The following is a 20,131-nucleotide window of genomic DNA, read 5'->3' as shown; positions in this document are numbered from 1 at the left end:
TGCGATATGCGATAACATTGTTCAGTATTGCGATGACAATATGCAGTTCCTATGTCTTTCTGCTTTAATAGGTACACTGCTAACATAGACCCCAAACACTGAATAGCCTATGCCCACTGAATAAAGAAATGAAATAAATTATTTTGAACATGCTTTTATTGAACAAATTGCACATGAATGCCCAACCAATTAAACAGAACATTAATTTAAATAAGACATTATAACTATAAGAATTTAAAGTTTAATTTCCCCTGCTCCCTTTAAAATATTTTCTTCTAAACCAGAGGTGCCCAAATTCTTTCCTATGAAGGGTCAAAAATGAATCTGGATGGAGGGCCACAGGCCAAAAATAAGTATTGATGTTATGTGAAATTACATTAAAATGTATTACATTTTATAGAAAATTAGCATTCTAAATCTAAAATAAAATTTCAAAATAATAAAATCACTACTCTTTAATCTGCTTAACAGTAATTTTATTAATTTGCAGCGATGATTGTCAAAAACATAAAACATCCATATGTTTCTTTTTGGGAGCATGAACATATTTAAAAGAAAATACAGAAGGTGCATAAAACTCAAGGTGTAAGTTGAAAACAGCTGTATTGTCCACCTGAGTGGAAATTTGACTTCAGCTTGAAAAATTGACAAAAATATAATGTTACAGCACTGAATAACAAATCAATATTAGATATTAAGTTTACATTGAGCAACGTTTAAGTTACAGATCATCACAAAATATCCCCATATGGTAGCTAATAAGCCACAATATCAAAAAATATTAACGAAAATTAGCTTCTCATTCACAGGGTCACTCGGAACAATTTGGTTATTGGTCGGAAACGCAACAGAATCCGCTACCCGGGCTGCCAGGTTTGGCATAATTATTTTGCTGATTGGTAGTGATTTCATACTGACTTGTGTGACTGAAATAGCAAAAGTTTGGTTTCCTTGCTGAGATCGGGTCAAACTAAACAAAACATGCATTTTAGCCATCAGATTCAACACTCGTTCCTGTTTTAGTGCTTTTTACAAAGCGAAACTTGTTGGGAATCGGTTTTGATAGTGTGTAACACGATTTAAGCTTTTTATGTGACGTCACTTGAAATCAGACTGGCAACCCTGTCGAAAAGACCGACTGTGGTTATCACAAATGCACGCTTCTTTAGTGCATTTTATTTCCTATTTATTTTATTTCACCCACGCTCACTACGCCCCTACCCCTTTCCGCTCATTGGTGGAACGTCAGTTTTAAAGGGCGCGTCATCTTATCCGGAAGAACGTGGCGGCGGGAGCTAACTGAAGCTTAATAATGCTAATGAAAACAAATTGAACCATGTAACATATCACGCGCGCTACATAGCATGAAAAATAAGTAACGCGCGAAAGAGTTAAAAAAATTAATTAAAAATCTTCGCTCGCACGCTTATCGCCAGCGTGCCAATGATTACGCTGCCGTGTGCCATTGGTGGCCCGCGTACCTAAGATTGCCGACCCCTGCCCTAGTTTGAACATTGAGTGTTATCTCAATGGTATATAATGAAAAAATGCATAGATTCTCACATTTATTTAAAAGCAATGGAGAATTTTAAGGTTATGTTGAATCATGCTGTATCGAAAGTGTATCAAATATTGACCTGTATTAAAATTCTCTGATAGATTCTGCTGTTTTGCATCATTACTTAGGTATGGATACTTTATCATATTGGGCCATTGTTGAGCCAGAGGTTTACACATAAGTCATTTACATTTATTCATTTAGCAGACGCTTTTATCCAAATACATAGGTTACAGTTCTTTACAATGTTATCCATTTATACAGCTGGATATTTACTGAGGCAATTGTGGGTTAAGTACCTTGCCCAAGGATACAGCAGCAGTGTCCCAGCGGGGATTGAACCGGCAACCTTTCGGTTACGAGTCCTGCTCCTTAACCACTATGCTACACTGCCGCCCCTAGTCATAAATGGACTATTTGAAATTTACAAACTGAGTTTTTAAAAGATAACAGTGACTCCATCCCTTTGTTTTTGATCACTGTATTCAGCTGATTCTTATACCAGTATTTCTTGCAGTAAGTGGACTGCACTACATATACTTTGAAAATCTGTCATTCAGTGTTGTCATCCAGATTGTGTTTCTTTCTGTCCATTGTCTGTTACTGAAAGAGCTTTGAGTAAGGCATTTATGTTCAGTTTGTTAATATGGTTCCTCTTAAGAAGCTGTCTGATCTCTGGCATAGAGCAGGAGCCCACTGCAGATAGCTGGGTAGGGATAGGAAATGCAACACCCAAATGAAGGGACTGCAGCATGCATGTGCAGACTCTGTGAGGACCGCTCAGCCTCTTCGCTAGTGAAGGCTGTACCCTCTCTGAAGGGGCTGTGAGGGAAAGCCCTTGTCCATGGTTTGATCCACTCTCTCTGAATGCCACAGGGAACCACCAGATGTGCCGCTTGGGGCAGCAGCAGAAGCACAGCCTGTTCTGTCCATTCGACTTGCCAGTGCGCTATCACCGTGGTGACCTGTTTGAGAGCATCCACTACATCCAGGTAAGTGTGAGATTATTTTATATATAAAAAATGGCATTCTGGACAATTATCTGATCTTGCTCTGTTTTATTCAGACAATTCCCCATTCAACAAGACTCTTTCCATGCCTGGATAGCAGGGACATCAAATGTTAAAATAAAAACATATATGAAAGCATAAAAAGGAAGGGAAAAGCATAAAGAATGGGAAATTAACAGGATATAAGCTAAATAAGGTAAATTAAGTAAAATGTCTATGCGATCACAGAGAACCACAGTGTGCCCACATGACGAAAATAAAAATAGCTCCAGTAACAGACTAAACATCAGGAGATAATCTGCCGAGGCCCTAACGCCCTTCCAGTCAACCAATCAAACGACTTTCTGGCATTTTAAAACTTGAGGTGGGCCTTCAGAACATAATGTATTATCTTCACATTCATCCTTGAGGATATACATGTGGGGACTGTCTGACCTAAAGGAGTCAGATGGCTTTCAGGACTAATCATGAAACAGGAACAGGCACGTTGGTGGTGTCACCTTACAGGTCATCACAATCCCAAATTATGAGCCCTAACTCGCCTACCCTCTTCATGCAGTTGCTATACTGCAGAGTTAGGGCACAAGAATTCTTTATGGCTGGGTTCCACACCAAGCTCCTTTGTGTCTACACCTACAAGATAGGTTGAATTTGATGTCTGATGTACTGCCACTGGATACAGCCCCATTCATACTGCAATAACAGCCAACCTTTTCTTGTTTTGCTGCACCACTGCACTACACTGCGTTTCCAGAATTTGTAATATCATCCGTTGCTCTTGCCTTGTGTTAAGTAATACACCTCCTGCAAAATGCCACAAAGGGATAACCCACTCTTGCATGTGGTTTTTGAAAATAATATTCAGGGATGCAAACCTTTCAGCTAAATTCACTGTTTTGAATTCAAAACAGGTCATTTGTGTGATTTGTGTAGATCCGATGAGTCACAGGGAATGAAATGAGAACCACGTCCTTCTGACTTGTTAAAAAAAAAAAAGAAAAAGAAAGCTCCTGGCTTCTGTGCTTGGCACATGCAACTCACCTGAAAAGAGTGAAGACTGAAAGAGGGCTGTCTGTAGCGTGTTATGTTACATGGTTCATTATGTTTTCATTGCCGTTTTTAAGTTTCTCATAGTTTTCAGTTAGCATTTGCTATATTTTTTTAATGTTAAATTGCTGTTTCCTCAAAGCTAAAATTAGCTAGAATTTTTCCAATCTAGTGTTCTAATCGCACCGGTTTTAGCATGCACTAAACGGCAAATCACACCGGTGTGACCATACGTGCGAAAGGGTTAAGGTAAGAATCTCTTACAGTGGCATTATGATAACCTTAATTGGCTTATGACGATATGTAAACTTTGAGACTGTTAATTAGCCTGATAAGGTTGAGTTGTTTTGATTTAGCAAACGCTAGCCATCACAGTTTGGATGTGGTGTTAATGTTATTTCCATGGAGTCTAATGGTAGCTAGTAAACTTGTTATTCTAAATTCCATTTGTATAACGTTTCTGATGTTAGGGCACTACTTGTTTAACGTTACTAAAGTTACCATTTTGCCGACGATTACAACATAAGTTGAGCTCCTCAGGCAAAGTGCCAACTTAACGTTAACATTAGCCCCTGATGGTTTTTTTTTCTTTATGCTAAGATAATATTAGCAAGGTTATTACTGTCATAACCACAACGTAATTAAACAATTTGCTTTTGGATTTGTTTTGGAACATGAGACTAATTCATGAGACAACCGTGTAGACATTTAGCCAAAATGGACCTACGTCACTTATATTGCAGTGAAACGGATCGCTTGTTACTCTTGCACTCTGTTGACTGTTTAATTTTTTTTTAAGTGCCCCCTTGCATTACTTTTATAGCAGTAAGATTACATTAATTCTAGGGTGAGTTTTTCCCTATATCCTCATGCTAAAATCGACTATAAATCCACAGTTGATATTTAAAAAAATTTCTTCTCGGGGGGGCATTCCCCCAGATGCCCCTAGGGGTGTCACATCTTTGTCACCTTCATCACCTCTGATGAGTTTGCATACCTGGATATTAAAAAGGAAACATCTGTCTTGTTTTACTTCTTTTGGAAGAATTACTGTAGGTAATTTTTAAAAATTATTTCTTTTGGTCCATTGATTGCATATTGTTCAAAAACTACCTTCAGAGCAAATTTTAGGCTTGCACTCACACAAGAAATAAAAATCTGCTCCCAAGTGTCTCAATTATCAAGGCATTCACTTTCAAGTTGTACTGCCCAGGTTTTGTCATGGCTGTGTCATCAGCTGCAGATACTGGAGCAAACTGGCTGTGTTCCACTGGGGATAACTGGGTGGGTTGCTTGGCCAGGAGTTTGTCTTGTCTCATTGCACACTAGCGCCCCCCTCTGGTCAGTTCAGCCCCTGAAACTGTTCCTGTGTAAAACTACATGGGGAGTGTCTTCCTCTGACTTATATCTGTGCAGGCTTGGCATGGGGACTGTGCTGTGTAAAGAAGTGGCACTTTGCAATACAAAATACTGGTGTGAGACTGGTCTGAGCATGCCTGTGATGTTAGCTGGAATGCAACTAGCAAGCTAGCAAGTAATACTGCATTCAAGACAGCTCGGAACTAGTAAAAAAACAACATCCGACTAGTAAAAAAATGAATTTGAATGGTTGTCGAACTAGGAATTATTGGTCGGAAATTCGGGTATCATTTTTGAGCTCCGATTTATCCATCCTGAGCACCGGTGACATAACAACAAGGAAAAGTTTCCAGCGTTTGGTTAAAAGTAGCCCATTTATGGGTTCAAAGGAAAAAAGCCTGTAAGCTACTGCATATGTTTGTTAGATAAATATCTTACTTCTAGAAAGTCATTGATTTATAAGAAAAATATTTAATATAGGCCTAAATATTTATATTTCAATAAATAACATTATATATAGACCTTTATTAAATCTGCAGTAATCTAATGTATCTCCCCTGTTCTTCAAAAAGTTCAGCAAGAAGCGGAGAACTGTAGTGTACTACCATTACTACCATTATATATTTAATATATTCCTTGACAAACAAAGTAAAGGAGAGTTTCCTACAGGCATCCACGTTTGTTTTTCCCCAAGTAAACAGTGTGCACGCTTGACATTGGAAGTGAGAAATTTCCTGCTTGAAATATCCGAGTTCCGAGGTGTCTTGAATGCAGCATAAATTCAAAAGTTCTAGAGCACAGCTATTTGCTAATTGCTCTATCCTTCTCTCCTATTATGACATTCAGTGAGCAATATCTGATAATATATTTTACTACATACTTTACCTTAAGACAATTTGCACTGAGCACCAAAGCAGCTTCTTTCCTTGGGTTACTGGTCATGAGGAAAACAAACAGTTCACAACGAGCACGCTGGACCCAACAGGATGTGTCACGTGATTTACTTGCAACTAGCCAAATATGTGAAAGGCTATGTGTAGTAGTCCTATAGTAAGGCTGGAGATGAAAGTTCTTGTCTTATTTGAGAATAAAATTACATATTTGTTTAAGTATTTTAAATACACAAAATACAATTGCTCAAAGTATTTTGTTACAAATTATACCTTATTATTTTCCATCCAGCAAAATACAAATTACAAAATATTCACAAGTAATTAAATACGTATTTTAAATACATTTAATTGAAATACTGCCCATCTCTGTGTGTGGTGATGAGTGGCATCTCTATAATGCAACTGGGCATTCGAGATTTAGAGAAAAAAGGGAAGAAGGCAACATTCCAAATTAAAAAAAAGAAATAAAAATCTCTGCCCTCAGAAGAAACAGATATGTTAACAAGGGTCTAATGAAAGCAAAGATGCGGGGAAGAATTAAGGCTGGTAGGTTTCCAGCACGTTTGATATGAAACAATGCTTGATCTTCACCTGTGCGGTTGTGTTCTTCTCTTTATACAGTTTGGAGAGGAGGTATCAGTGGCCAGCAGCATGGCTCTGAGCTCAGAGATGAGCTTGAACAACACGCGCAGCCCCCAGCCCTACTCCTCCATCTCTGGAAGCGATGACACGAGTGCCTTTTGGGGTAGAGAGTCGGGTTCAGCAGCGGTGAGCTCCCAGAACACACTGGGTATTGTGTGCATGCATGTGCGCACGTGTGTGCCTGTGTCCGTGTGTGTGTGTGTGTGTGCGGATGTGCTTGTGTGCACACATGCACTACCCTACTTGACGAAACCAGTCCTGTTTCATGAAAAATAATTCATTTGCTACTGAATAATTATATTGAATATAAGGGGGAAATGTGTAGTTGTCTAGATTCACATTTATAGGTCTTAATGTGCATTGCGTGACAGAGGAGGGGTCATGGCGCCCGTGTCATATGATGTCTCATTTCAGGAGCACCAGGCATTGCTGTGGCCCAGGAGGGCTGACTGTGCTCAGCAGTTCCCTGCCGTGCCTCCACCCCATCTGTTGCCCACCTTCTACCTCATACCTGAGACACGCGGCTTTGGGTAAGGAGCACACTCTGGCACACACTGACTGATCACACTCTTGACAGTATAACGTAGCCTAGTAGCTTTGTGGATGCGCTTACTCAGGGCAACTTTCTTTTCTTAGTATCAATAGTCTGTTGCTTTACTTTTTCCCTTTGGAAAGTGCCTTTTGTGAAATACTCTCTGACAGGCTAATTGTAAATTATGTGACATTGTATAAAATTTGTTTTATTCATGCATGATTACAAAGCTGTACATGTGAACATTAGGGATGCAACGGTACACTGTATTTTGTCGAACCGTTCGGTATGCCCCCTACGGTTCAATACACACACGTGAACCGTGGTAATACAATATGCCTGTCATTTTCCTATAATTTCCAAAACTTGCTTATTGCGTTGCAGACTACAGGCATATTGCACATTCAGATCCACAGAACATCTCTGGAGCCTGTCAGAATTTACCTGGAGCCTATCAGCGCTCTGTATGCTAAATACCAGCTGGAGAAGTGAGGGGAAACTAAAAACAAACATTCTCGCGAACGGTCACACCGGTGTGATTTGCCATTTAGCGCATATGCTAAAACCGGTGCGATTTAGGGATGAGACGGTTGCCGGTAAAATTTCCGACGGTTAGTATTACCGTTTCAAATTTTAATCATTAAAACCGTGGTTGATTACCGCGCTTTGAAAAACTCACGTTAAATACCGCCCAACATCAACCAAAGTTAACAAGTCTCCCAGACGCAGGTGCGCAGGCGCAGTGTGCAACGTGGGTTTGTTTTGCGTCAGTGAAAACATGGCGGAAGGCAGTGATAGCGCTCTGGAGATTCTTCAACGGTATAAATTTTCATACAGTTTCATCTCTAGTGCGATTAGAACACTAGAAAAATTCTAAACTAAAAAATTCTAACTAAAAATTCTAGCTAATTTTATCTTTGCGGGAACAGCGATTTAACGTTAAAAAATATAGCAAATGCTAACTGAAAACAATGAGAAGCTTAATAATGCTAATGAAGACGTAACAAACCATGTAACGTAACAGTCGCGCTACATAGCATAAACATAAGTTACTATGCGAAAGGGTTAAAAGTTCAATAAATGCATGATGTTTCCAAGGTCAATGAGTAATCGTGTTAAATAATCGTGATCTCAATATTGACAAAAATAATTGTGATTGTTATTTTTGCCATAATCGAGCAGCCCTACTAGTCAGTCATGCTGCCATTTTTCTGAATGGAAAGTTTTATTTGTCTGTAGGCTAAATAAAGAGTTCATTGTTTAAAGGGTGATGTGTTTTTATTTTTTTCTTAAATATAAAGATACCGAAACCGTACCGTTACCGTGACCCAAAAACCGTGATACATACCGACCCATGGTCCCACTGTACCGTTACATCCCTAGTGAACAGTGGCAGTAAGTGACAGTAAGTGTAATGAGTAAGTGTTCAGGTTAAGCATCTGCCCTCTTCTGTAACTGTTATGCAGTGTGCGTGACTGTGCTTTACTGTGCGTGTGCAGGCTTCAGAGCGTGCTGTACGAGGACCCCTCCCTTCTTACCACTGGCCCCCCCCCAGACTGTGGCCCCGACCCCCAGCCTCTCCCTGGGAGCCTGCCTGATACGGTGGACCGGGAGTTGGAGGTGGAGGGACTCCCTGATTCTCATGCTGCTCAGGTGCGTCCTGCTGAGTCCAGCCCTGCTGCCCTGTAGAGAGCATAGAGTGGTCCACTTACTATGAATGATGTTGCCTCCATTGGCCTAGAGTGACCCACATACTGATTGTATGTATGTGTATTTGTGTGGGCACATGTTCTTACTGTGTGTTTGATGGTGTGGATATGTGACTGTGTGTGTGTCTGTCTGTGTGTGTGATGGTTTGTCTGACTGTGTGTGTGTGTGTGTGTGTGTGTGTGTGTGTGTGTGTGTGTGTGTGTGTGTGTGTGTGTGTGTTGTGCAGGTGTTGAGGTCTCGCAGTGGAGGTCTGGGTTTGGAGCAAACTGGAGCCCTCATTGCCCGGGCATTTAAGAAGGTGAGCTTTCTCATCAGTCCAGTCTGACAGTGTTGAACATAAAATCTTTAAAATGTACAAAGCAAATATTTTCTTTTGAAAGTATTACCTTTTAAGTATGTACATGAAATAAGGTAAGTGCTAATTGAAAAAATATATACTTAATAATATCAGACTCAACTAATCGACAGATGGCCCAACAGACTAATTTACTGGTTTCCAGATGCAAGGCAGCATTGCTTTTTAAAAGAAACTGTATATTGAAAAAACCTTTGTTGCTTTAGTTTTGAAGAGGATCAATTTGTGAGATCTCAATGTGATTTGAATCTGTTTATGTAATTCTCTGTCACCACCTTTCTCTTAAATGTTGTGACTGACATACACAGTTCAGCGCCCCCCTGTGGCTGGTGCAGAATGAGGCAGGTCTATTTTGGCGTGCAAAAGGAAACGGCACTCAAGCTCTGTCCTGCATGCGTCACGCCCTCCGCACCGCCCCACCCCAGCACCGCGACCTGCCATTGGTCAATGCCGCCAACCTGCTGTTGCACTATGGGCTGTCAGAGAAGGCGGGGCAACTGCTCCAGGAGGCGCTGGCTCTCAACTCCTCTGAGGTACCTGGTCATGGTGCATCAGTGCCCCCTGCTTGTTGCTTGCCCTGTCTCATGTCCACAGTTTGTAAGATATCTGTGTCCATATCACTGGTCCCTGTTTGTCTTCACATTAGTTGTCACTTTATCACTCGGCACAGAGCATCGTTGATGAGTGACTCAAACCTGTTATATATGACTGTTTTTAGTGTAAGTCTTTGTTCCAGTGGGATTGCAGACAGCACAATGATTCTTACAAAGGATGGCAATTCTGACTTCTTACTTTCTGGTTTCTCTTCCTCTTCATCTCATTTCTTCTGCCTTTTTCCCCGTTTCCATGTCCTCTTCTTTCCCTCTTTACCACTCACCCCCTCTCCCACTGTCTACTTTCGTCTTGCCTTCTGTCTTGCTTTCTCAACTTTGGCATCTCTCTCTTTGCTCTCTTTCCCTTCTCCCTCCACTCACCCTCCCTCTGCCTCCCCCTCTCTTCCCCTCCCTCTCTGCCACCCCCACCCCCCCCCCCCCCCCTTTCCCCCCTCCCTCTCTCTCCCTCTCAGCCCCTGTCTCTGCTTAGCCAGGTCAGTGTCCAGCTGTCCCAGGGGAAGGTGAGGGGAGCACTGAGTGTCTTCCGTCACGCCCTGTCTCTCCAGGCCATCTGCACCCACTGCCGTGCCAGCCTCCCCCTCCTGCGATGCCTCCAGTTCTACCCCTTCCTGTACAACCTGACACACCTGCCCTGCCCGCGTGAGTACCACCTGTCCCCCTCGCCTGTGTAGAGACACCCGAAGTTCAGGGCATGTCTTCAGCTTCGGAGAAACCTGGCCTGGTCTCTTGCTCTGCACGGTGATCTCATAGTGTGGGTTCCTGGTGGATGCATTAGAGCTACGTGTGGGTGTGAGTGGGAGCATGCAGATGTAGGTGTGAAAATGAGCTTAGTTTTTTCAGCTGCAATGCACTTCCGACTTATACAGTCTCTTGAAACCCAAACCAATGCTGAGAGAAAAAGAGGAAAATAGGCAATACAGTGCACTCTGCTTATAACAGTAACATTCCACCACGATTCAATGGATTCAAAGAGTCAATTGATTTGATTCTTATAAGCAGTTGATTCTTAAAAGCAGATTTCCAAATTCGTTAGATAAATTCTTCAGACATGAAACAACATATTTGAGGGGGTCGATATTTTTGTACAATCTGTTATTGTTATGTTATTATTATAATCTGTTATTACATGTATATCCCGTATAAAATAAAAAATGTGTCTCATGTTAATTACTGGAATGTCACCATGCAAATTGCTGGCACTGTTCCAACTGAGTTGCATGCCATGGTGCAGTCAATGTCCATAATTAAATTTAAACAAAATAATACTATCATTCATGTTTTCATTATTGATTTTTTTCATTATTTTTGAGTGTCTCGATAATTGGTGCTCTGGTGCCTTGCCTGTTTATATTTGTTTTCATGATGTGGTATCTCTTTATTTTACATGCTCTGAGCTTTGGTAATTAGTGCTATATAACAGATGCAGTGTATTCAGATTCAAGTGGATTTTTTTTCCACTAATTGTGTGCCATCTTGGTCCATTGAGCACCATATGACTTGCTGTAAATGTACCCAAACTGCATCTTATGAGCCAGTTGCTTATAAGCAGAGTTTTTAAACAGCGTTGGTATACGAATAACTTCATCCCAGTTTTCGTCCCTCTGTGTGGTTTATTCTTGTATCAGTGTTTCTTATAAGCAAAGTGCACTGTATATGATGTTCTGTATAGAAAACACCTTGAAGAAAAACCTTAGAAAAACCTTTCCTTAGTAATACACTTCGAATGCCTTAGATGACAGGTGCAGTGTAAATAAAGTTACTGTGATTATTGGAACCCTGAAACATTTCTGAGAATTTTTCAGCTCCTACTTCATCCATCTATCCCCCTCTTCATCTCCCACTCCCCTTCCTTCTCATCATTCATCTCTCCATCCCTCTCCTCTCTCCACCATTCTCTCAGTATCCTCCATTTGTTTCTTCCCCTCCTTTTCTCCTCTCTTCTTTTCTCTCTCTCCTCATCCCTCATCCCTCTTTCCTCCTGCTCTCCTCTCCTCACGGTCTCCACCCCCCACCTCCCCTAGTGCTCTGTTCTTTGCGTAGTCGTCCCTCAGTTCCTTTCATCGGCTGCTGCTGAAGCAGGAGCTAAATTTAGCTTGGGCTCTGGGACCTTCATTCCGCATTTAGACCTCCTCTCTCTGTTTCCGTCCCTGGGTTTGCCGCATCCCCACTCCTCTCCTTCATCTCCGTCCATCCCCCCACCCACGTTCCTGTCGTTCTCTCCCCCTCTATCTCCATCTTTCCCTCAACCCCCCTTCCCCCCAACCCCACCCCCACTCGTTGTTGGGAGCGACAGGGGGAAAGGGGCTTTGAAGTAGAGGGAGGAACAGGGCGCTCAGTAATTGAAGTGGCTATAAATAGCAGTTGCCTTATTTAGAAAGGTCTTTATTTCACACACAGATGGAGTGGTGGCTCACGCGTTGGGCACATGCAGGCACTATGGGCCCCACGCATGCACGCACACGTGTGAGCATGTGCATGTGTGCTTGTGTGTGTGTGTGTGTGTGTGTGTGTGTGTGTGTGCGTGTGTGCGTGTGTGTGTGCTTGCTGAGAATGAGGATAGCCTAAGCTGCTTCACTCCACAGAGGTGGAAAGGAAGGAAGAAAAAACTTTGGCCACAGGGTGGTGATATCAGTCTGGATAGGAAGAAAGGGAGAAAACTGAATAGGCAAGAATATCTCATATCTTGTCTTTTGTGTATATGTGCTTCTGTGCATGTGTGCTGAAATGTGTGGATGGTATGTGTGCATTTGCATGTAACCATATACATTTGTGCTTGTGGACGTGCATGCTTGTGTGTGTGCTGTGTGCATATGGCTATGTGCATATATGTGTACATGTGTCTGCCTGTTGGTTTGTGTGTGTATATGTGGGTGTGTACATGTGTGTGCATGTATGTGTTGTGTGTCTGTGACTGTCCGTGTGGGTATATGTATTTGTTGTGTGTCCTTGTTTGTGTTTATGTGTGGCTGTTCATATGGATGTATACGTGTGTATGTGTGTGGGTGCACAGAAGGCTCCACCTGTGTGGGAGAGGAAGACCTGGAGCTCCAGTCAGAAGAGGGTGAGACCCATGTCCTGGAGCCCCTCAGTCCACTGGAGAATGGGGAGACAGGCGCTGCCATCCAGCCCCTAGGCGTGTCAGCCATGGAAGACTCCCTCTTGTTTGAGAGTAAGACCCCTGTCAATGGAGGGTATGCGCTGACGTCACTTTCCTGCCGGAATACGCCCCCTCAGTCAGTGGCAAAACATCCTGCAACATGGCTGCCTTTAGTAGGGGAAACTGCGAAACCAGGAATAAAACAAATGATTATCTGCTTAAATTAAAGGCAGTTGGACTCGACAGTGATCCTTACAACTTACCAAAGAACCAGTGGTGCATGGACATTGACATGTGACCAGGAATCGGGTTTCCTGACATTTATATGGACCTGATTTCGATGCCGGGGAAACAGGCTACACAAAGCAAAGCCTGAAGGCATACAAAAGCCGAGACATTCTAAAACGCTTAACGTTCTAAAACAGTGATCAAGGATCACCAAATTTCTCTTGGACATCTCTTGTCAGAAACACTTCCTCCTGTCAAAAAATCAAAACCGAAATCCTAGGAGTATGGTCATTATCTCACGTTAAGCATTTTCCTCTCCATTGACACCCATTATAAGGAAAAAGCTTAACGTGGTTTCATGTCCCAAAACAGCAATCAGTGATCACCAAATTTGCCTGACATCTCACATGTCATAAACACTATCTCCTATGAAAAAAGCAAAACTCTCAATTGACGCCCATTATATGGAAAACGCTTCATAGCTTAATTTTCCAAAAAGTGATCAACTAACAAAAAAGCAAAACTGAAAGGACAACGCTTAACGTAACGTCAGCCTAACTACCATATTCCTTGGATTTTAGTTTTGCCTTTCTGAATTTCAGACAAATTTGGTGATCATTGGACGCTATTTTGGAACATTAAGCCTCGTTAAGCCTTTTTCTTATAATGGACGTCAATGGAGAGGAAAACGCTTAATGTAAGAACGTCCATACTCATAGGATTTCGGTTTGCAGGAATCTATTTGCTTCTCTTTTCTTTAGCTTTTGGCAGTCTGTAACAAGTTAGCTTGTATTTCTTGTTGAATTTATTTGTACAGTCAATCACACAACAGCTCTTTCCTAGTTTAGATGTTTTTTGTGTTTTCGCGGCATTCAAGCTGAACACTAACGCTGCCACTCAGTAAATCTTTCTAGCATTCAGTGGGTTTAACCCGTGGTGACTCCGCCTATTGTAACGTCATGTGCATAACCTCTATTCTTATCTCGCCCTTACCTTTACTCACACCAATGCATCAGTCAGTCTTGCTAAGCCCTCCTCCACATGGCTGGCTCCTCTGCTGTTCCCTTCAACATTAGTGAGACTGTCTCTCTCGAAGCATAAATGGTCAGTGTGTAATGTTCATGAAGAGGCAGTTCCAGGTTTGAGACTCTTTGACTCCAAGGTTTTGTTTTGTTTGGGTGTTTTTGTGGTCTCCTTTCGTGTACAGTATTTCTGCTCTGGCTCTTTTTGACAGCTCTTAAATGAAGAGCTTTTAAAAGTCAATCCCTTGTTCTTCTCTGTCTTTCTGCTTCCCAGCGGTGGTATTGGACAGCAATGGCTCAGGAGAGGCAGGGTCACAGGAGCGAGGTGGGGAGAGGAAAAGAGGAAGAGGAGGAGACAGAGAAGATGACTGGAAGGAAGAGCTGATGGGGGCCTTTGAGGGTGCTCTGGACGTTGGGGGCAGGCGGGGCGACCTCAGGGGCATCCGCGTGCTGAAGAATGATGGCATTGCAGGAGGAAGAGGTGGTGGGCCCTGCTTCGGGAACTGTGAGGACGATGAGGGCGCAGAGTGGGTGAGTCGCATGCAAGTACGAAGCAGGGATGTTACTTTGATACCCAGCTGGGCCATTGCAGTTATACCCTTGGAAAGAGTATGTAACCCATGTAATTGGATAAGATGTAAACCCTGCATAATTGGATAAGATTTAACAATTTCAAGCTATTCAAATCACAGCTGGGGCATAACACCCCTCTCCCTCTCTCTCAGATTACGTTCCAGGTGAAGCGGGTGCGGAAACCCAAAGATGAGTCTTCAGACAGAGGGGGTAGTGAAGACGTCGGCCAACAGGGGGCGCCATCACCCGGGCAGTCCATCCTGGAGATCAGCGGCCCTACCATCCCCTCCCCTGGGCCCTCAGGTGTGACCCCCCCCCCCCCCAGACCTTTCAACCAGTCACAGTGACATAGAGCATGTTGTTTTGATTGGCTCATATAAAACAGTATGTGATAACATCTCCCTTTGTAGGGTTCACAGAGAAATACTCTCTTATATAGCTGCTGCCCAAGTTCTTTGGGTCTCTGGGCAGGGTGTCTTGTGTTCACAGCCTGTAATTGTTAATGAGCTCAATACAGTTACATTCAGGCACCCTCAGGAATATTTTTCACAGTTTGTAGTTTCCCCTAGTCTTGACTGGCCATTCATATATGTCAGCCTTGGATTGCCAGTGTATTAACATGGGACAATAAACACAGTGAAACTGAAATAAGATAATGAAATGCAAAGGTACCTATAAATCTGACTGTGCCAGATTAGGATATTTGCACCTACCTTGTGCACTTGCGCACTTCGATTTGCAGTGCATTATGGGAGAAATAAGCCATTCGAATCGCGAGCCGAAGAAGAGCTGTGGGTGGCTGGTCTTCATTTTGTCATTGAAATTAATTGGCTTCAAAACTGAAATTAGCACTAAAAATGCTACAAATGTGACAAATGATGGAAATGCAACTGAGGTTACAAATTTACAGTGGCTCCTCCTCTGCCAATGTGTTTGGGGCTGTGGAGTAAACAGCATGCAACTGGTGTAAAATAGCTGGAAGAGAAAGGGCAACAAAATGCCTATCTTCATCTCAGCCTCATTTATATCGAGGCAGTGGTGGCAATGGGTAGGAAAAAACATTTGATTGTCTACCACGTGCTAATATAGCATCAATCGGGATGTATGCTCTCTGCGAGAGTGAGAGCTCTGTTATCACCCTCTGCCCTTATATCGCCCCCTGCAGGTCGCTGGCGGGACTACGCAAGTCTGGGCTGGCCAGGGCCTGAGGAGTGCCAGCGCATGCGGAGGGTGGAGCTGGGCACTGTAGCCAGCACCTGGCTGGCTGTGTCTGCCAAGAACATTGAGTGAGCACTGACGATCATCCCTCTGTCCTCTGCTGCCATTCCTCTTGTGTTTTACTGCGAACAGAGTAATCCCATCTCCAGTGCTGCTCTGTAAGATGCCTCAGTGGTTAAGGCGTTTGCTCTGTGTGGAAGCTGAGCTCTAAATTGACATTTTTCCACTGGGGATAGGGGTGGGTTGGTTGGCCGGCCAGGAGTTTGTCTCTTATTGCATACTAGCGGCCCCCTCTGGTCAGTTCAGCCCCTGAAACTGTTCCTGTGTAAAACTACATGGGGAGTGTCTTCCTCTGACTTATATCTGTGCAGGCTTGGCATGGGGACTGTGCTGTGTAAAGAAGTGGCATTTTGCATCATGTGTTTCTGAGGAGAGCACATGCTTGCCTGCATGCTCCTATATTGTTTGAGGTGTTGTATGGTGACCCCATGATACAATTGAATCTCCCAGATTTGGATGAAAGGGGAAAAACATTTGGGATTGCCCAAAAAATGTGGCAGCAGTGATGGTAATGTGATGTATTAGAGCCTCCCAACCTCCTATGTCTCTGTCCCTCTCCCCTTACCCAGCATTACGGAGCACATTGACTTCGCCACACCCCTGCAAGAGCCTGCAGTTGAGCCTGTCTGCAGTGCCAACCTGCCCGCCAGCATGCACACTCTGGACCACCTGAGTGGTGTTGCCAACCGGGCGGGCATCCACTACACTGGGGAGAGCCAGCTGCGTGAGGTAACGAAACCCTGTGCCCACTCCCCCAAACATCAGATGGATGCCATGCTTTTGGTTTATGCATGCCTGCATCTCACACGCATCCCCTTCTCCTGCCAGGTGCTGCAGAACCTGGGCAAGGATAAGTTCTCCCCTCAGTCCTTTGAGCAAGTAGGCACCCGGATTGCCAAGGTGCTGGAAAAGGTATTTCTCAAAGCTTGACAGATCAGCAGCACACAGGAAAGTTGACAACATGAAACATAAGCTTTGTGCTTGGCATGTTCTCTCACCAGCATCCTACAAGGAGTAGCACTTCACTCCAGCAGGTATCAGGGTGGGGTGTTTGGCACAAGAGATAATGCTCATTTACAGTGTCCCAAAATGTACATCTGACAAAAAAGGATGGATTCACCTAACCCAGCTGTGATCCTACAAAGGCCTGTAAACAGCCTCATTTTCTCCCTGAATATGCTGGAGTTGATTTACCTAACAAAGGGAGTCATGAATGAAATATGAACTCTCAAACACATACAGAATACCCCACATTTCCAGCCAGGGAGACTGCCGTATCTGATGTGATGTGTATGACCACAGTGTGGTATGTGTGTGCTTGTGTGTGTGATCAACTTCCAGAACCAGACGTCCTGGGTGCTGTCCAGTATGGCTGCACTCTACTGGAGGGTGAAAGGTCAGGGCAAGAGGGCCATCGACTGCCTGCGCCAGGCCCTCAACCATGCCCCGCACCACATGAAGGTACCTTACCCACATCCACACCTAGCTTTAAGCTCTAGGCCTTCCTCCTCCTCACCCTCCACCTAGCTCTTGCCTCTTGTTATTCGATCTGTGGAGCTACCCTGTCTCCTGCTGTTCTCCCTCTCTCCCTCTCCCTCCCCCCTCTCTCTCCCTCTCTGTCTTCATCTTGTCCTTCTCTCCTCTGGACACATTGCTCTGATGCACTGTTACCACATCGTTGATCATGAGCAGAGCTGTGTTTCATTGAGAAGGTCTGATCCTTTTTGATGCATTTTTGTTGAATTTAAAACTTTTTGTCAGCATTCAGACCCTCACTTGTCTGGTTCACATTCTATTAACAAGGGATAAGTGTATCTGAAAATGGTGTGTGTATGGACATTGACTTAGAGACATCCTTTATATTGTCTGAGTTGCGTATAGATAAAACATTGAACATTTTTCATCGGTATAGCCAGATATTCATTGATGGTAATCTTACTGAAGAACATGAACATTGTTCCACCTGAGATTTGAGTCTGTGACCTGCTGGTTACAAGGCTGCTGACAAAATGGCATAGTGTTACCGCTGATGGCCAGAAGAGAAAACCTCAAAGCACTTGTCAACAAAGCTAAAGGTCAGGCATGGGGAGAAGTGATCACTAATAGGCCGTCGGAGTCACATGTACACATACCCATGCTTACGGCATTGTGTTGTCTCTGTCATGGTTCCACAGGATGTCCCCCTCATCAGCTTGGCAAACATCTTCCAGAATGCCCGACTCTGGGAGGACGCGTTGACCGTGGCCCGTATGGCTGTGGAGATTGCCCCGCACTTCGTTGTCAACCACTTTACCCTTGCCAACGTGTACATCGCCATGGTGAGTCGCCATGGGGGGCCTGGGAAACGGACCAGCACTCACTGACGACTACGCTGTCTTCCTGGTGATTACTCACTGTGTTGCCGTGGATAACGGAGGATGGAGCGGGTGTCATTGTGCATATTTTGGGGATGCTGCGCTGTACAAAATGTTTCGTATCTTTTGTAAGTCATTGTGTGTACAGGCGAGTCCATACTGCTTTTGCACTGCCTGTAGCCATTCTCAGCACAGGTGCATTTACCGCATTGTTATGTTGTTGATTTTGACCACTGACCACAGAGCCATGTGTTTGCTCTTGGTCACGGCACACATGTCAACTGTGGTGCGGTACGGTCAATGGCAGTCAGGACGTGCATGTTGACCGTGGTGTGTATCTCGGTGTCTTGTGACAGGAAGAATTTGAGAAGGCCATGCTGTGGTACGAGTCCACCCTGAAGCTGCAGCCAGAGTTCGCCCCGGCCAAGGACCGCCTCCGGACCATCCAGTGCTACCTGCTCACCAAGAAGGAGCGGCGCTCCCCCTAGGTTGGCCAAGGGGGGAAGTAATGGCACAGGGACAAGACCAGAGACACACATACACATGCATGCTGTCACACAGCATTCGCTTGTTCAGTAGCTGGCATCTACAGTTCCAAAGTCAAAGGTCACCCAATTATCATATCTCTTACAATCAATGGAATTGGACAGACACACCTATGTGTTTTTCTTTTACATGGTCAAAGTGTGACTGTAATTTCCTCCCCTCACAATCTTCTTTGAAATCATCAGATCCTTTCCCCAGGTGGAAAGCGGCTGCTTTTTAACAGAAGCTTTTTTTTTAAATCATTGTGTCGTCAATTCAAGCAATAAATTTCCTCTGAGGGTAGTGCAACCCCCCAGGGTGGCGTGGGGCAGCATGAGGGAAGCCCCCCTGGAACAAGTTCTGAACCCCAGTCACTGCTGTCATTTCTCCTCTCTTCATTAGGGAGTGGTGGGGACCTTTAACATAGGTGAGGTTTGTCAATGCCACAAGTGTGGCCCAGATCTGACAGTGTTCTTTTAGTGTGGTTCAGTCAATGGCCGTACTTCAAAAAAATATTCAAAAGATGTTGTTCCAGACCAAAGTATGTGGGGAAATTCAAATCCGTAGGTATTCTTTTTAGGGGGGAAAACAGAAAAGAAAGAATTTTTGAAAGACAATCCAGATATTTGCCATGGTTCTTTTAATTTGCCGTGGTTCTTTGAATTTAATGCTTTAATTTAATGGAAATAATTTACAGTTTGATTTGGAAAAGTTCTCAGAAAGTGTTGCTTAATACAATGGTAAGGGTTAGAGAGATGAGACTTGGTACATGATTGTAGGGGTCACGCTAATCTTGGTGATGTGTTTGCTCACAACAAAATGTTTTCATTTTTGCTGCTCTGAAAACAAATATGTATCATGTTGTGTTTCATTTTGGACCATTCCTTTCAAATGGGGACCTGTTATTAAAATAATAATAATAAAAAAAAAAATATATATATATATATATATATATATATTATATATATATATATATATTTTATATATATATATATATATCAAAAATGATACATTTTTGATCTCGCAGGATAATTGCAAAAACAATGCTTTTAGGTCAACATAGTTCTGAAAAGAGGTTTGTTCTTTATGGAAATGACTTGGCTGAGAAAATTACATCCTCAGATGGCAGGACATGCCACCTGCAGTGTTTTCAAATCTACAGTATTGAGGCAGCAAGGTTGTTTCTCTTTCCTCTTCCTGTTTTTCCTGTTAGTCGCTTCCGTAAAGTAGTGTCACAAGTTGGAATTGAGATGAATGGGGTGTGTACCACCACATGGGAGGCATCCTCTCCCAGTTCATGCAAACGTCCCAATTCAAGGGTTCTGTGTTTCCCA

The 20,131-nt window shown here is 43.4% G+C and overlaps 1 protein-coding gene across 2 annotated transcripts in view; it reads left to right on the top strand.

The window, feature by feature from the left end:
- Nucleotides 1-19,690, top strand: part of ttc17 (tetratricopeptide repeat domain 17) — a 29,456-nt gene extending 9,766 nt beyond the window's left edge. Inside the window, exons 10-25 of one of the 2 annotated variants that reach the window (XM_036535474.1) lie at nt 2,435-2,550; nt 6,489-6,635; nt 6,924-7,039; nt 8,541-8,694; nt 8,978-9,049; nt 9,415-9,639; nt 10,173-10,359; nt 12,731-12,781; nt 14,342-14,598; nt 14,793-14,943; nt 15,806-15,926; nt 16,488-16,647; nt 16,747-16,830; nt 17,260-17,379; nt 18,093-18,236; nt 18,629-19,690. In XM_036535474.1, the coding sequence (XP_036391367.1) occupies nt 2,435-2,550; nt 6,489-6,635; nt 6,924-7,039; nt 8,541-8,694; nt 8,978-9,049; nt 9,415-9,639; nt 10,173-10,359; nt 12,731-12,781; nt 14,342-14,598; nt 14,793-14,943; nt 15,806-15,926; nt 16,488-16,647; nt 16,747-16,830; nt 17,260-17,379; nt 18,093-18,236; nt 18,629-18,760 (2,237 nt within the window). In that variant the 3' untranslated portion in view covers nt 18,761-19,690. Of the gene's footprint in view, nt 1-2,434; nt 2,551-6,488; nt 6,636-6,923; nt 7,040-8,540; nt 8,695-8,977; nt 9,050-9,414; nt 9,640-10,172; nt 10,360-12,730; nt 12,890-14,341; nt 14,599-14,792; nt 14,944-15,805; nt 15,927-16,487; nt 16,648-16,746; nt 16,831-17,259; nt 17,380-18,092; nt 18,237-18,628 lie in introns of both variants that reach the window. The other variant, XM_036535473.1, reaches the window with a different exon arrangement.
- Nucleotides 19,691-20,131: the final 441 nt, after the last annotated feature.

This window comes from Megalops cyprinoides, chromosome 8, assembly GCF_013368585.1.
Source record: "Megalops cyprinoides isolate fMegCyp1 chromosome 8, fMegCyp1.pri, whole genome shotgun sequence".
NCBI classification, from domain to species: Eukaryota; Metazoa; Chordata; class Actinopteri; order Elopiformes; family Megalopidae; genus Megalops; species Megalops cyprinoides.
Note: the sequence above shows the minus strand (reverse complement) of the source record. Positions and strands in the feature narration are given on the sequence as shown.